General features: G+C 41.1%; 2 protein-coding genes across 12 annotated transcripts in view; one reads left to right on the forward strand and one right to left on the reverse strand.

Moving 5' to 3' along the window:
* Positions 1–2,859, forward strand: part of B3GNT5 (UDP-GlcNAc:betaGal beta-1,3-N-acetylglucosaminyltransferase 5) — a 75,648-nt gene extending 72,789 nt beyond the window's left edge. For 2 of the 4 annotated variants that reach the window (XR_011529371.1, XR_011529376.1), the window contains one exon: positions 2,263–2,859. The gene's annotated coding sequence lies outside the window, so the exon portion shown is untranslated. Of the gene's footprint in view, positions 1–1,432; positions 1,683–2,262 lie in introns of all 4 variants that reach the window. The other 2 variants (XR_011529370.1, XR_011529372.1) reach the window with 2 other exon arrangements.
* Positions 1–16,124, reverse strand: part of MCF2L2 (MCF.2 cell line derived transforming sequence-like 2) — a 240,526-nt gene that overhangs the window by 133,670 nt on the left and 90,732 nt on the right. For all 8 annotated transcript variants that reach the window (XM_070583232.1, XM_070583235.1, XM_070583233.1 and 5 more), the window contains 2 exons: positions 8,345–8,461; positions 3,715–3,864 (listed from right to left, as the gene is read on the reverse strand). In XM_070583232.1, the coding sequence (XP_070439333.1) occupies positions 3,715–3,864; positions 8,345–8,461 (267 nt within the window). The remainder of the gene's footprint in view (positions 1–3,714; positions 3,865–8,344; positions 8,462–16,124) is intronic.

A 16,124-nucleotide genomic window follows, 5' to 3' on the forward strand; every position in this document is an offset into this window, starting at 1 on the left:
AATTTTGAAGAACTAATAACTCCATACAGAATTAGCAAATGAGGCCATAAAAATTCTCCTATTTTGATTGGTTGACTGTAGAGGCAACTAGGTGCTTACGTGGATCTAAAATAAGGGCTCTCAAAGATCCCCAGGAGAGAGAAAAACAAGAAATCAAGCCAAATCTCTTAATGCTGTGCTGTTTAGACAAAGTCTCTCCTGATGGAAGAACGCCATAAATCATATGCAGTAACGTACAAATATTTTAATAGATTTAAAAGCTCATTGTTCTGAGGATGAATCTTATACTGGTTTTCACTTGGAAAAGGCGCTTTCAAAATGGAAAAAAAAAAAATGATTCAATTAGTTATAGAACCGGTAGATGACCGTAACAAAATGGAGTAACACATGTCGAGGCTTCTAAAATGGAGCTGGGAGGCCATTTTAGGGAAGTGGGGCTTATGCATGTCTCTACCCAGAGAGAATGCAACCTTTGACTGTGCTTCCCTGCTGTCATCCTGACCTTCTTTCAAGAAATATGCTTACTCTCATAGATAAGAACTTTCTGCCTTAGAGATGGCCTTTGCAACCAATCATGTATAGCCAAGAAGTAACGGTGTTGCCGGCACCAATCACAAATCTTGCAAAACAACCTACGTAATTTACCTTTTTTTGCCTTTTTTTAAAAGTTTTTTTTTTTAAGATTGGCACCTGAGCTAACAACTGTTGCCAATCTTTTATTTTTAATTGCTTTTTCTCCCTAAATCCCCCCAGTACATAGTTGTATATTTCAGCTGTGGGTCCTTCTAGTTGTGGCATGTGGGACGCCACCTCAGCTTGGCTTGATGAGCAGTGCCACGTCAGCGCCCAGGATCCAAACCGGCAAATGCCTGGGCCACCGAAGCAGAGCATGCGAACTTAACCAGTCAGCCACAGGGCTGGCCCCCTTTTTTTGCCTTTATAAACCCTGTCTCCTTTGCCTTCCTTGGAGCATATTTGAGTTTCTACTCAAATGTGTGTCTCCCAAATTGCAAGTCTTGAGACCTTAAATAAACTTTTTGCTTCTTTTGCAGTTGATGCCTCTTATCCATTGTCAAACCTTTGATTATAGTAGGTAAAACACTCTAATAAGAATAAAATAAAATTTGTATAAATAACTACAAAAACTACTAAGTTATCAATAAAACTTTAAACAGTATTCCTTTTTTCTTTAAAGTGTTTTTGGATGAGAAAAAGAAAAAATATAACTCTAATGATTTGGGTATTTTTGCTTCTAATTTACAAGATAAGAAACAAATCAAATTTGCATTAGACCAATAATTAGTAATCACAAAAGGCTTTAAGAAACCCTCTATATTGTCTTTTAAAGGATATTACTATCACTTGGTAAAATAAAGACAAAATAATTATATTTTTAATCCAAATTCACTTAATATTCTTTTTTTGGAGGAAGATTAGCCCGAGCTAACTGCTGCCAATCCTCCTCTTTTTGCTGAGGAAGGCTGGCCCTGAGCTGACATCCGTGCCCATCTTCCTCTACTTTATATGTGGGACGCCTACCACAGCATGGCATGCCAAGCAGTGACATGTCCGCACCCAGGATCTGAACTGGCGAACCCCGGGCTGCTGAGAAGCTGAACATGCGAACTTAACCGCTGCACCACCGGGCGGGCCCTCAAATTCACTTAATATTCTTAATCAAGGTAAATGCTTAGACAAATTAAACTCTTTTGAGAATTTCATCTTAAGATAATTATAGGCATTTCTCCATGGTTTTAGGGCAGCGTGGAATATAAATGCAAGCATAAAAATTTAGTTTATGTAAGACATTGCATTTTACTTACTTACTAAAAGGCTAATTAAATAGAGCCTCCCAAATTCCTTTCACTTGTCTTACTGCTTAGATATGGGCGTTTAACCAAACTGAGATGTGATAATTAGAGTATATGGTTATTTCTTATAAATGTCAGACAATGCTGCAAACTATGTGGATCTACAAATTATCGCTCTACATAATCTGAGTGAAGTTTTAGCCTCCTTTACGCAGAGTTACACGTTTTAATTCCGAGAACAGCTGGTCATCATGCACAAGAAAATGATCTTACTCCTCTTGGAGACTGGTTCTTTCCTGCTGAGGAACTCTCTGCCTGTGTAGAAATGATGCAACACCCACTCATCTGCCTTTCCCGGGAACCCTCACGCCACATACAGCAGGACCTGTGGTTTTCACCCCTCAGATACATGTCCTTGTCTAAAATCCAAAATGTTTTGCCTTTTCCCCAGAGACCTCCCTGATTGACCACATTGTCGTTTCGGTGCTTCTGCTCTGCAACCTCTCCAAATCCTTCTTGGAACAAGGCAGAGAACACCTTTGCTCAAGAGCCCAGGCCTGGAGCCCTGTGCACAGCACCTTCCTGCCTCACTCAGCATCCTCAACCTCACGCCCCTGTACTGACTGCCCCACAGACCTGTCACCTGCGACTACCAACCCTTTTCTAGCAGACTTCGCAGGGGCACCCCAGACCCAGCATTCTGCACCCCGCGCTGGCTCTTCCAGGAATCATGGGAAGTGAACTTGGCCCACATATTTGGCAAAGAGAAAGGTCAAGCTTCTCAGAGGCATTTCCAGGGAAAATTTCCAGGCTATTTTCAGACTTTCACAGCTTCAAACCAGATCGTTTGATTACTCAGAGTAATCCTGAATACATTTTGAACTTTTTCTAGCTATCAAGCTTCTTAAAGAGAGAATTTAATAGTGCTCCCTAGACTCTGAGACCCCCCTAACTAAACCACGTGTTCCTTGAGTTCGTGTTTTTTTGTTCGTGTTCCTGGCATGTAGTGGTGGGTAATCAATAAATGTTGAATAAATGAACAAATCAACCACCTAGTAAAGCATTTTTGCAAATCTTGGGTCACAGATAAAAGAGTTTAGCTTTTCTCAAGCTAAGTGCAGCAAGGATACATGTAATGCTAAGATCCATCAACTTTCTAATCCTCGGTTTGCTGCCCTACTGGGTTCTGGTCTGCTGTGAAATAATGGATTGGGTCTGTTTGTGCTTCTGAAGGCAGAAAGGGGCTGACATCCATCCCATAATTCCCAGGAAGACTTCCCCTACTGCACGACCTGAAAGAACCTGTCAAGCTCCCTTCTCAGCGGGTTCTTACGTGCTTTTATGAATCATTTAATAGGTGCGTCTCCTTAAACCCAGTTCAGAGCACCTTTCACAGTTCCCTTTGCCAAATTAGTCCCCAAATAAAAAGACACATCCCTGAGAAAGTGAAGCAATAAGTCAGCTTATTAGTCTGCCTCAAAACTTCACAACAGTGGCAGGAAAGCTTATGTTTCAAAAGCCGACTCCCATCCTCGCCCCCACATCCCCCCACTGCAATTTCAGCCCACTATATCTTGCTCTGTCCTGAGCAGGTCACAGGAGCCCCAGAAAGGATGCTCACACACCTCATCTCACAAGCATGGAGCTGGAGCAAGTTTCCCTTTGGCGGGAAACTCCCTGCTTCTCACATGTCTCATTTGCAATCCTTTTACACACATCACTCAGTCTTTAAGAGATTTTTCTCTTCACATACTGCCTATCCAGAAGGTTGAAGATTTATCACTGGCTGCCAAGTCACTGGAGAAGAGGGAAAAAGAGGGCTTAATTTTTAATTCTGCTCCCAGACTCTCCAGGAGGCTGACCATCTGCTGGCACAGAGGTTGGCCTCTGAGAGGTCACTCACCTGCAGCCTGTCCCGCTGCCTGGTGTGGGACATGAGAAGGACTTCAGTGGATGGCACATCTCTGGGCAGCTCTGTCGTGGCCAGGCAGTCCCCAAAGGTCTGGAGCATCTGGGCAGTGGTCTTCAATGTCAAGGCAAAGTTTTCAATGGCCTGGAAGGTCAGACAATCATAACAATGTGAAGAGATAAACATTCACCAATATGCTCTCTCAACAGGACAGGAGAACCAACTACCTCTTCCTCAGCACCCGCAATGGACCACACATTGTACTCTGTGCTATACGCTTGTCTATCATCTCAATAATCTGGAGTGGGAAGTATTTTATCTCTATTTTATAAAAGAAGGAATAGAAGCTCCAACAAGTCAAGTGAATTGCCCAAGATCATACAACTTGGGCCGTAAAGAAGGAAGGATTCAACCAAAGTCAGGTGCTTATAGTTCAGGGCTCTGTTCATTACCCCAAGAATACTTAACATTAAATCTGACTCAGGATTTCCACTAGGTGATATGCTGAAAAGGGCAGGACCAGCCACCCTTCCCTCTAATAAACCTTTCCTCCTCTTCTAGCCCCTGCGCTGCCCTGTATCCTGGCCCCTCCCCTCTCACACACAGCCTGGCTGCCTGACCCTCTGACAGGCTTGTCAAATGCTTCTGAGAGGATACGACATCAAGGGAAAAGATGGATGTAGCGATTAGGTCACTAACGACCTTCAGGAGAGTCACTTCTGTAACATGTGGGTAGGGGTTGGCAACCTCTTCCTCTCACTTCTCCTTTATAAAAATGTATTTGTCCTGTGTCCCTTCCACTAAGGACTCTACTTTGCCATTAAATGACTATCTGCTAGTGGGTGATTGACTTTGCAGGTGAGATACCCGCATTTTAGCACAGTGCTTTAAGAAATACATTGCCTAACCTTGGAAAAGTAACACTGACCATCAGAAGAGTTAGTTGAAGATGAGTGGCTTCTCAGAGTCCCACAAATCATTCCACTCAGCCGACTGGCATTGCCACACCCAATTCCCTCTGCTTCTTAGATAATTTTGCCCCTGAAGGGCAAACACAATGCCACATTTATCTCTGTTCCCCCGGGGCATGGTCTTGTGCCTGTCACACAGTAGGTGGCCCATAAACCGCTGCTGACTGGGTGAATGGTAGGAACAAAGAGACCCAACCTAATTTTCATTTAGGAAAAAGTTACTTCTGTTCCTATATCATCCAAAAATATTTCTGTAACCCCAAACCCACATGATATAGGATGTGCCAGATCTGAGATGGCCCTCCCTATGCCAGAGGCCAAGGCTGAGGTTGAAATGATAAGGCTTCTGGATCATGGCACATCCCCTCATATTGCCTGAACCCAAAGTTTTCTCTCCGTCAACCATTTTCGTACTTGAAGTATTGCTGTAGGTGGAATCTCCCCTATCAGCACAAGTATTTATACAGCCACAACCTTGAACATCATAGTACTTTTGGCCTGGAAAGTCAGACAAAGACTAACTGGTATGAAAATCTTTCTTTCAAGTACATTAAAATGTAATTACTTTCACATAATCTAACATCTGTATAAAATACTCTTTCAACTGCATTCAATAATAGCTTATGATGAATAACATATAAAAAATCCAATTTATCTGGGGAATTTTAATAGGAAAATATGAGATTATTAAGTATTTTGCTTTATATGCACCATCTCTTGTAATGCATCTCAATTAAGCATTATTCTTATCACCAACCCACATCTATAGATGAGGAAGCTGAGGCATATCGATGTTAAGTAATTACCCCAAAGTCATACACAAAATAAGTGCCTGAACTGGAATTGAACCTAGGTAATTTGGCTCTAGGACTGGCACTCTTAAGCACAAAGCTACACCACCTCTTGTCAGTCAAAACCAGATTTAACAAAACTAGATTTCAACCTAGATCAACAAAAGACCTTGGCCTTGAGAGTTGGAGATTTGAATTAGAGTCCAGATTCTGATCCTCTCTAACTGTGTGATCTTGGGTGAGCCATGTTTTGCCTTTGAGTCCCAGTGTCTTCGTTTGAAACAAAGGAATAATGCTTGCTCTGTTTTTGCAGGGTTTTTTTGAGGATCGAAGGAATAACAAATGTGAACAGATCTTGGGCACAGCAGAGTATCTTACAAGTGTAATAATAACAGCAATAATAGTAATAGCTAAGAGAATCAGCTGTGAGGCCTGCAGATGTCATCCCAGAAACAGAGGAAAGCAAGAGGTTTCCTGTGGAGGATCCTATGAACAATTTAACTTGATTCTCTATGTCTGACTAGAGAATAATCACCTTGGAAATGGCACAGAGGACCTGACCCTGATAGGATGATGAAAAGAGCTTGGCTTTAGTCTTGGTTCTGCCACTACTTGATCATATGACCTTAGATAAGTCACCTCTTTACTCTGAAGGTCAGTTTCCTTATCTGTAAAATAAGGTGATTGAAATAAATGATCTTTGAGGTTCTTTTCAGTTCTAACCTTTTACGAGTCTCAAAGATCTGACACCCTGAAAGCACACTGTTACCAAAAAAGGGGGGCATCTATGTATTCATAAGATATAAAATAATATGTATATGTGTATATATATTATATTATTATATTTCTAATTATATATGTGTGTATAAAATATATATATAAAACACACAACCGGCATGTAAAGAATACCTCCCATGTTTCAATAAATGGTATTTTTCAAAGTTCGCTATGTTTAACAATACACAAACAGAAACCACCAATACACACGAGGCCTGGGAGGATGTGTGTGCGTGTCTGTTCATGCCATGTCTTTAAAATAATCAGTCTTCACAAATTCAGTCTTGTTTACCTCTGTAAGATCTTAGAAAACTAAGATCTTTGATGCCAAGATGCATTGTTTTTTTATCTGTTGCAAATTTGTGTTATTTCAAAAAGGTCTGAAGCAACTTGAAAAACATGACCAATATAATGAAATAAAGGATTGGTAGAAAAATCAGATCAAAGGGGAGAGCTCACTAGCCCATTAAGGCTGAAGGGATAATACATTTTTTTGATTATTAAAGTAATGTAATGAAAATCTAGCAAGTGAAGAAATAAAACCTAGAGGCACTCAGGTTCCACATCTTATATGATCTAATGAAACTGCCACCTGGGACAACCCTCATCACACTCATGTATGACATTCTGCATCAGCTTCCCTCCATCTCTTTTATATTTAGGCTTATTTAGAATTATAAGTTTGTGAAGAACTTCACCATTCCTTTTTTTCTTCCTAATATTCTCTCGGAATCACCATTATTGTGGTCAAACTGATAAGAAGGTTAAAGGGTTCTTGCTCAAGTCATGGGCCTTCCTCTAGGTTTTGGGAAGGGATGTTCCTTCCTTGGAACTACATGGCGTATAAAGAAGTGAGGGAGGAATTAGAATCTGCAGGTTTGAAATAAATGCATTGTGTTGCTAGAAATCTATTTTTTTAATTCCTAAATTTTCTTTTAAAAAAATAATCATAAAAATTACACTCTAAAACAGGGTGAATTCTCCTACCTAATTAAATGTAGCTCAGGGGTTCAGTGGTAAATGTTGGCCAACACGTTTCCAAGGTGACCAGATACAGAGAGGGGTGCTCCACAAGGGACAACCACAAGTTGTCATCAGGGTGGTGAAGAAGGCTCCTGATCTTGCTCAGAAAACCCAATCTTTTCAAGGGCATAGGGGCTAGGAGAGCAGGGAAAGGGGAATGACAACTTTACAGAGAAACGCTTACTATTTGATGAGTTTCAATCTCACTTTTTCCTCCATATTACTGACCCTTCTAGTTTAGCATAATAACCACGAATATGAGTAAGGAGGAAAAAGCAGAATACTATATATCAGGTGCTTTTACAGACATTATATCACTTATTCCCCACATCAAAACTTCTAGGTACCTTTTGTTAGTCCAAGGTTTCTCATCACTGGCACTATTGACATTTTGGGCCAGATAGTTGTTTGTTGTAGGGGCTGTCTTGTGCCTTATAAGATGTTCAGCAGCATCCCTGGCTTCTACCCACTGGATGCCACTAATACTCCTCCCTTCACATTATGACTACAAAAAATGTCTGTCCAAGAGACATTTACAAATGTCCTCTGGCGAGTAAAACTGTCCCCAGCTGAGAACAACTGGGTCAGTCCCATTTTAACAGGAGAGGGAACAAGCTCAGAGAGGTTTAGTTCCTCATCCAAGGTCAGACAGCAAGTAATGGCCACAATATTTAAATGCAGCATCTTCTGACTTGGTGTCTGTACATTAGAGTCATCTGGGGAATTTTGTGAAACACTACTGTCTGAGACCCACCCCAGATCAAGTGAATTTATTTCTCTGAGGTATAGCGGGGTGTTGGTACCCTAAAAATTGCCCAGGGGCACTCTAAGTCAAGTCTCCCAAAGCACCCGTGCCAGAAGATGAGGTGAGGGGAAGGTAGTCAGCAGGAGGCACTCCATGCTTTACCTCCCACCCTATTACTCCCCAGACTATGGCTTAGAAAACCCAACCTTCCTGATGGTAGGCAGTCACGGAAATGACCACTCAATAGTTGATCTTTTAACTCCCCTGTCTACTGGAAAACAAGAGCCATTGAAAAGGGCACAAAAGTTGGTACTGACGGTTCGATGATTCATCCACTGACTGTGGCGATATTCCAAGGTTCCCCCTAAGTCCTCTGTCAGCTGGCTTCTCTCAATGTAGCCATGAAGGTCAGACACAGAGTTCAACATAATGATCTATAAGAGAGAAAAACAGGTAAGGGAGCAGTAGCTCATCTGCATTCCACTGTCATTTAAACAGGACTCCAGCTTTGCCTGATCCGGCATTTATACCCCAAATGGTTACTCCATTCAGCAGAGAAACCTTTAAGCCCTTTCAATTTCCCCACCTTGAGGAAGTGTTGAACAGCCTGTGACAAAGGTGACTTGAGTCAGGGAGCTCAGTTCTAAGCCACCTGGAAGTCAGCGCCTACTTGAGGTGATTTTTTGTCAAAAGTTCCCAGGCTAAGGTATACTCTTTAGCCACCAAAATCAAGTGTTGCACTGAGACCTAGAAATCTGTGATGAGGAGCCCAGTAAAGGGTGGGCTGGTGAATACAAAAATAAAATTAGAATATGCAGACCCACTGAGGAGTATGTATTGAAAAGATTCCCTACACTGATGGACCTCCCACGAAGAATGTTGATGCGCCCCCACACTATCTGCATGGAGGAGATTTGCAGGTAATAGGGAGTAGGTTTTTATAACAAACATTCCTGCAGGTGAACACACCCATGCTGATGAATGAACACTCACCCATCTAGAAGGAGATGACACATTCCAAATTGCGCCTTTCCACTCCTCTGCAGTGGCCCTACCAGGGCGTGGTCCTGGCTGTCTGTCCCAGGGACAACGTCACACCCCCTACTCACCTCTAACCAGGAGCAAGGACTCCTCACTCCTCTCTCTCAAACCCATTCCCCTTGAAGCTTTTTTTTTTTAAAAGATTTTATTTATTTGCTTTTTCTCCCCAAAGCCCCCCTGTACAGAGTTGTATATTTTTAGTTGTGGGTCCTTCTAGTTGTGGCATGTGGGATGCCGCCTCAGTGTGGCCTGACGAGTGGTGCCATGTTCGTGCCCAGCACAGCGCCCAGGATTCAAACCGGCGAAACCCTGGGCCACTGAAGCGGAGAGTACAAACTTAACCACTCAGCCACGGGGCCAGCCCCCTCCTTAAAGCTTTTAACTAATGACCTTGTATTTCTTCACTCCTTGGATGATTTTGAAAATTGATTCTTGGTCAGAGGACATAAGAATATAGGTTTTATTCTATTATTATATAGTACTAGTCAAGCGACAAGCCCACTTTGGAATGAAAAACATCTAAGTTAGGGCTCATAGTCTATAGGTGAAAAGAAAATTGATTTACTCATTCAGCAAATATGTACTGAACTTCTAATGAACGCCTGGCTCTGAGAAATAAAATGGTAAGCAGGACAGGCCCTGTCTTCAAAGAACTTAGGTCTAGCGGGATTTGATTACTACCTATCACTACATTAACCTCGTCAGGCCCCAGGCTTTTCTCCTTCCCTTCTGAAAAGGAGTTTGGGAATTTTAAAAATTATTTTCATAACATGAGAGAAAGAAAAAAACCCTGAATCCAACTATGCCTTTCTCTCCTAAAAATTTTAAACCACTCTTGGGAGTTTCAAAAAGATTTTTAGTCTTTCTAAAATTAGAAATTATATAGGACGGATAAGAAATTATCAAGTTAAAAATATATTTTGCTTCTCAGAACATTAGTTGCTACGGTAACATTTTCATCTTTTTTTAAAAAAATACCGATGTGCAACTTTGTGTTAGGCAGAAGTAAGTCTGCCCCACAGCCTGGAGCTGTGCAACCTCTCCTGCCAGGCTGCATGTCTTCTGTTCGACTTAACTGAACAGGAGATGGAGGTGTGTGCTCCCACTCTTATCCGGACTCTGCTTGCTCATCATTGGCTTTAGGGGATCTAGAGAAATTTTACACTGAAAGCTAAAAGTGAACATCAGAAATAAAAGGAAGATAGAAGACTCAATACTGTTAAGCATTGATTTGTAGATTCGAAGTAATCCTAATCAAAATCCGAGCAGAGTTTTTATAGAAACTGACAAGCTGATTCAAAAATTCAAATGGAAATGCTAAGTACATATAATAGATAAAATAATTTTGAAAAAGAATAAAGTCGGACGACTCACACTACCTGATTAAGACTTATTATAAGCTACAGGAATCAAAAGAGTGGTAATAACAAAGGATAGACAAATAGATCAATGGAACAGAATGGAGAGTCCTGAAATAGACTCACACAAATATGGTCAACTGATTTCTTTAACTTTTTATTTTGAAGTAATTATAGATACACAGGAAATCACAAAGATAGTACAGAGAGCTCCCATGTACCTTTCACCCGAACCCTGGCAAATGCTAATCTGACTTTTGACAAAGGTGTAAAGTCAATTCAATGCAGAAATCATTCCATTTTCAACAAATGGTGCTGAAACAACTGGGGATCCACATGCAAAAAAAGGAAACTTGACCTCACATTTATCTCAAAATTAACTCAAAATGGATCCCAGATCTAAATATAAAACATAAAACTTAGAGAAGAAAATATAAGAGAAAAATCTTAGGAGAAAAGTTTTTGGGTTAGGCAAAGAATTTTGACATACAACACCAAAAGCATAACTTGTAAAAGAAAAACTGAAAAACTAGATTTCACCCAAATGTAAAACATTTGCTCTGCAAAAGACAGTTAGGAGAATGAAGAGACAACCTGCAAACTAGGAGAAAATATTTACAAATTACGTATCTGGCAATGGACTCATATCCAGAATATATAAAGAACTCTCAAATCTCAACAATAAGGGGCCAGCCCAGTGGCTCGGCGGTTAAATTTGCACATTCTGCTGCAGTGGCCCGGGGTTCGACTGTTCGGATCCCTGGTGTGGACCTACACATCGCTTGTCAAGCCATGCTGTGGCACGCATCCCACATATAAAGTAGAGGAAGACGGGCATGGGTGTTAGCTCAGGGCCACTCTTCCTCAGCAAAACCAGGAGGATTGGCAGCAAATGTTAGCTCAGGGCTAATCTTCCTCCAAAAAAAAAAACAAAAACAAAAACCGAAATCTCGACAATAAGAAAACAAATAATACTACTAAAAATGGACAAAGATTTGAACAGATGCTTCACCAAAGAAGATATACAGATGGAAAATAAGGACATGAAAAGAGGTTCATTCTCATTAGTTAGTAGTGAACTGCAAGTTAAAAACATAGTGAGATACCACAACATACATACAAGAATGGCTAAAAAAGAAAACACTGACCATTCCAAGAGAGCCAAGAATATGGAAGCAGCTGGAACTCTCATACATTGCTGGTGGGAATGCAAAGTAACAGAGCCACTCTGCAAAACCGTTTGGCAGTCTCTCATAAAGTTAAACACGTACTTACCATATGGCCCACAAGAAAACTATGCGACTGTTTATAAGAACGTATGTGAATGTTTATAGCAGATTTATTTTTAATCACTAAAAACTAGAAAACTCAGATGTCCTTCGCTGATGAATGGATAAATACACTCTGGTACATCTGTAACGTGGAATAATATTCAGCAATAAAAAGAAAGAACGATTGACACACACAACAACATGGATGAAATCCAAATGTTTTATGCTAAGTGACAGAAGGCAGACTCAAAAGGCTATTTAGTTTATGATTCCACTTATACGACTCTCTGGAAATGGCAAAACTATAGGGATGCCAGGGGTTAGGGCTGGGGAGAGAGGTTGACTACAAAGGAGCAGCATGAGGGGCTGGCCCAGTGGCGCAGCAGTTAAGTTTGCACGTTCCATTTCGGCGGCCAGGGGTTCGCTGGTTGGGAGCCCGGATGTGGACATGGCACCACTTGGCACGTCATGCTGTGGTAGGCGTCCCATATATAAAGTAGAGGAAGATGGGCACGGATGTTAGCTCAGGGCCAGGCTTCCTCAGCAAAAAGAGGAGGATTGGCAGTAGTTAGCTCAGGGCTGATCTTCCTCAAAAAAAAAAGGGCAGCATGAGGAAATTTTAGGGGGTGATGGAACTATTCTGTATCTTCACTGTAGTGGTGCTTAAATAACACCATGCATTTGTCAAAACTCATACACCTGTACACCAAAAGAGTGAATTTTACTGCATGTAAATTAAAAAATGAAGGAGAGGCAGCTCCACCATAAAATTTTTTTCCTCTTTTAATCTTTACAGCGTCAAGAGGAAAAAGAAAAAAGTTTTAAAATTCTACATAAGAAAGGGAAAAGCACAATGATTTTGCTCATCAAACTCACAGGACACTCTGAACATGTAAACCTGGCCTTAAAATAGTCGTTCTGTGTTTTCACAAATTCTGGATTTGTCTATTGGGCATCCTTTCATGATGGGGCCAATTATATTAACTATATTTTCTTATTTTCTATATTCCTCCTTGCTGGCATTTGTGGCCTCACCGACTGGGGAGAGACTGTTCCTCCCAGGGCTAGAGACAAAGAAAGGATTTAGGGATTTAAAAAAAAAAAAGGGAGCACTTGTTTGATATGCAAACCATCCAGCGTCAAACCCATATTCCTCCACTCCATTCTGATCTCACTCTCACACAGCAAGCCAGCCTTGATTCTGTGCTAAATCATCCCAGGGTCAGTTACCAGGCAACTAACGACAACCCCCACACACCCAAAGCCAGTGGAATTATTCAAATTAGCCAAGCCTAAACTTTTTACCCTGCCCTGGTTCACTTTTCCTGTGGAAACCTCAACAAAGGCTCTGGCCCAGGCTTTTATCCTCCTGCTCCTGCCTCTGGGCCAAAACCTCATGCTTCCCCTGGGCCCCCACCCAACCTGGGACCCGTGAGTATAATAAACTTCTTCCTTCCAAGCCTCGTTCTCATTCCCTCCTGTGGCAGCGCTGACTCTACCACACCATGTCCGACATGCACATTCTTAGAACAGCTGCTATAGATTAACAATGTCATATTTTTTTCCTTTTCAGTATACATTTATGTTCTTATCTCTAGTTGCTTAAAGCTGTTCTTTCAAGGTGATATATGATCTTTTAATGATGAAAGAAGCATTTCCTATATTTGTCACAGATTGCATTTTAAGAACTTAATTTGCATAGCCTCTTTAGGGATTTTTGCCCCACTGCCTTAGCCACTTCACCTAACAATTTTGTGAGGCAGCTCTGAAGACAGCTGTTCCAGAATAGATAAGTACCAGCAAGAGGCACTCAGAAACTCTTTGCTATATCAATGTACCCCTCTCCTTGGGGAAAGCTACGGCAAGGCTAAGTGACTCCACTACAATAACGTCCTTGGTCTACCTCATTCTTTTTTTTTCCCTTTTTTTTTTAAAGATTGGCACCTGAGCTAAGAACTGTTGCTAATCTTTTTTTTTTCCTCTGCTTTATCTCCCCAAATCCCCCCCGTACATAGTTGTATATCCTAGCTTCAGGTCCTCCTAGTTGTGGCATGTGGGACGCTGCCTCAACGTGGCCTGACGAGCGGTGCCATGTCCACGCCCAGGATCCGAACCGGGGAAACCCTGGGCCGCCACAGCAGAGCGCCCAAACTTAACCACTCGGCCACAGGGCTGTCCCCACTCCACCACATTCTTATGAGTCATGCAGAATAAACTGCTTTTCCCCTGAAACCATGAAAATAGAACTATTATCTAATTAGAAATGAGCAGGGAGATATAATGAGAAGACAGGGAGCTACAGAGTAAAGTACTAATATCACAACCACGTTTTTAAAACAAATTCAAGGAGACAAACCAACAGTTTGAACTGTCATTTAAAAGGCAAAATATATTTTGAAGTTTGAAGCTTGGTAACTTCGCACGCTGAATTCTGTGGCACGTCAGAGCTACGAGGGGAGTGCGGTCTTCTTCGTAAGGTGAAACAGTAGCTTACAGGATAAAGTTTTTGCCTTACGAAATGCCCTACTAAATTTGCCCATAGGTTGGATGACTGACAGCTTTTCAACAAGCTGATTTTAAGTTTAAAATGAAAAGTATGATGAGTAAGGAGTCAACATACACTACCACAAATAGCAGCAACTAAAGACATAGTATCAAGACAAAGTAGACATTCATTCTCTCCTTAGTAAAAATGCACCACGCGAAAGCAGGGCATAAATCCCATGTGTATCCGCATACATATTCTCACCTGGAGAGATGTGTTTTATACACAACCAGGGGAATATGTACGACGTTGGGCCAAATGCTCAGTTCAAACTCCAAACCTTTTTGATAACAAGAAGCAACTGACTAGTCTTCCTCTCTGAAAGGGAAGAAAGCTTATAAGGTTTAAGGCAAGATGATTAACTTCCTGGAAGTCAACATCTCTTCCCCAATATTAATTGTTAATCAAGTCAGGAAAACAGAATACGAAACACCCGGTTCACATTTCCCTTAAACATGCAAATATTTTAAAACAAGTATTTAAAATAGAATGGGAAATTCATTTTGAGTCTGGTTAATACCCAAAGTTTTGGGAGAAAGTATTTTAAGAAATCTATTAATATAAAATGGAACCAAAAGAGGGAAAGTAACAGTGAAAAAGGAAATAGAAAAATCCCTTGTCTGAGATGATCAGGTTCTACTGAGATGGGTTAAATATTTTCTCAGAGCAATTTCCATTAAAGTGGGGTTTTTGGTTTCTTTTGAACACATAATATATGTAGGTGATAATAAATTCAAACAGAAAAAGAGTCTTTCTAAATAGAAAAATAGTCTTCCTCTCACCACTACCTCCAGGCTCCAGTTCTAGCCAGGAGGCAAGCACTCCAACCAGTTTCTGGCATATCTTATATATCCCTCCTGAGGTGATCCAGGCACATACAATCACATATATTCCCCTCCTATTTTATTCCAGTGGGAAAACACTGTATTTACTATTCCCCCTTGCTTTTATCCCCACTTAAAAATATTATCTTAGGGGCCGGCCCAGTGGTGCAGCGGTTAAATTCGCACGTTCCGCTTCGGCGGCCTGGGGTCCACCAGTTCGGATCCCGGGTGTGGACAAGGCACCACTTGGCAAACCATGTTGTGGTAGGGGTCCCACATATAAAGTGGAGGAAGATGGGCATGAATGTTAGCCCAGGGCCAGTCTTCCTCAACAAAAAGAGGAGGATTGCCAGCAGATGTTAGCTCAGGGCTAATCTTCCTCAAAAAAAAAAAACAAAACAAAAAAAATCCTATCTTAGATGGCCTAAAAAAATGTATCTTTTATGGCCTAAAATTTAAGGTATCAGTGTGAACTCTATGATTTCTAGAATAAAAACATATGTTCATATATAGTATACACATACGTCTATGTATGTATATATGTGTACATAAGGTGTGCATATATAATTACCAGTGTGCATGTAGATGTGTATATATAGATATATACACAGACTTTGCTGAAAGGGGCTAGAGGTAAAGACGCCTAAGTGGGAACAGCACACCTAGCATCCAGATCCTGGTCTAATTCACCACCCAAAGGAATCAGGGCTCCTCAGAGAAATAGCTACCTACAGGGCTGGATTAGGGTACGTATGAGATGAGCCTGAAACATCATATTAGGCCAGAAAGTAAGGAAGCACTGAAAAAAAAAAAAGTCACAGGGACATAGGAGCCGGCTTAAAGGGGCTCCAACTGGCCAAATCTGGGACAATTTGGGCATCAAAATAATTAAGAACAGTAATGAATTATAAACCATTGAAAAAATAATAACAGACAAATAAATAAATAGGAGAGAAGAACATTCTAGTTTATAGTAGAATACCAACTTCTGTTTAGCAAATGCTGAGAGAATGTTGGAGTTGGAAAATCATTATTTTGCAACCAACACAATAAAGGTT

The sequence above is a fragment of the Equus przewalskii genome, chromosome 18 (genome assembly GCF_037783145.1).
Source record: "Equus przewalskii isolate Varuska chromosome 18, EquPr2, whole genome shotgun sequence".
Lineage (NCBI taxonomy): Eukaryota > Metazoa > Chordata > Mammalia > Perissodactyla > Equidae > Equus > Equus przewalskii.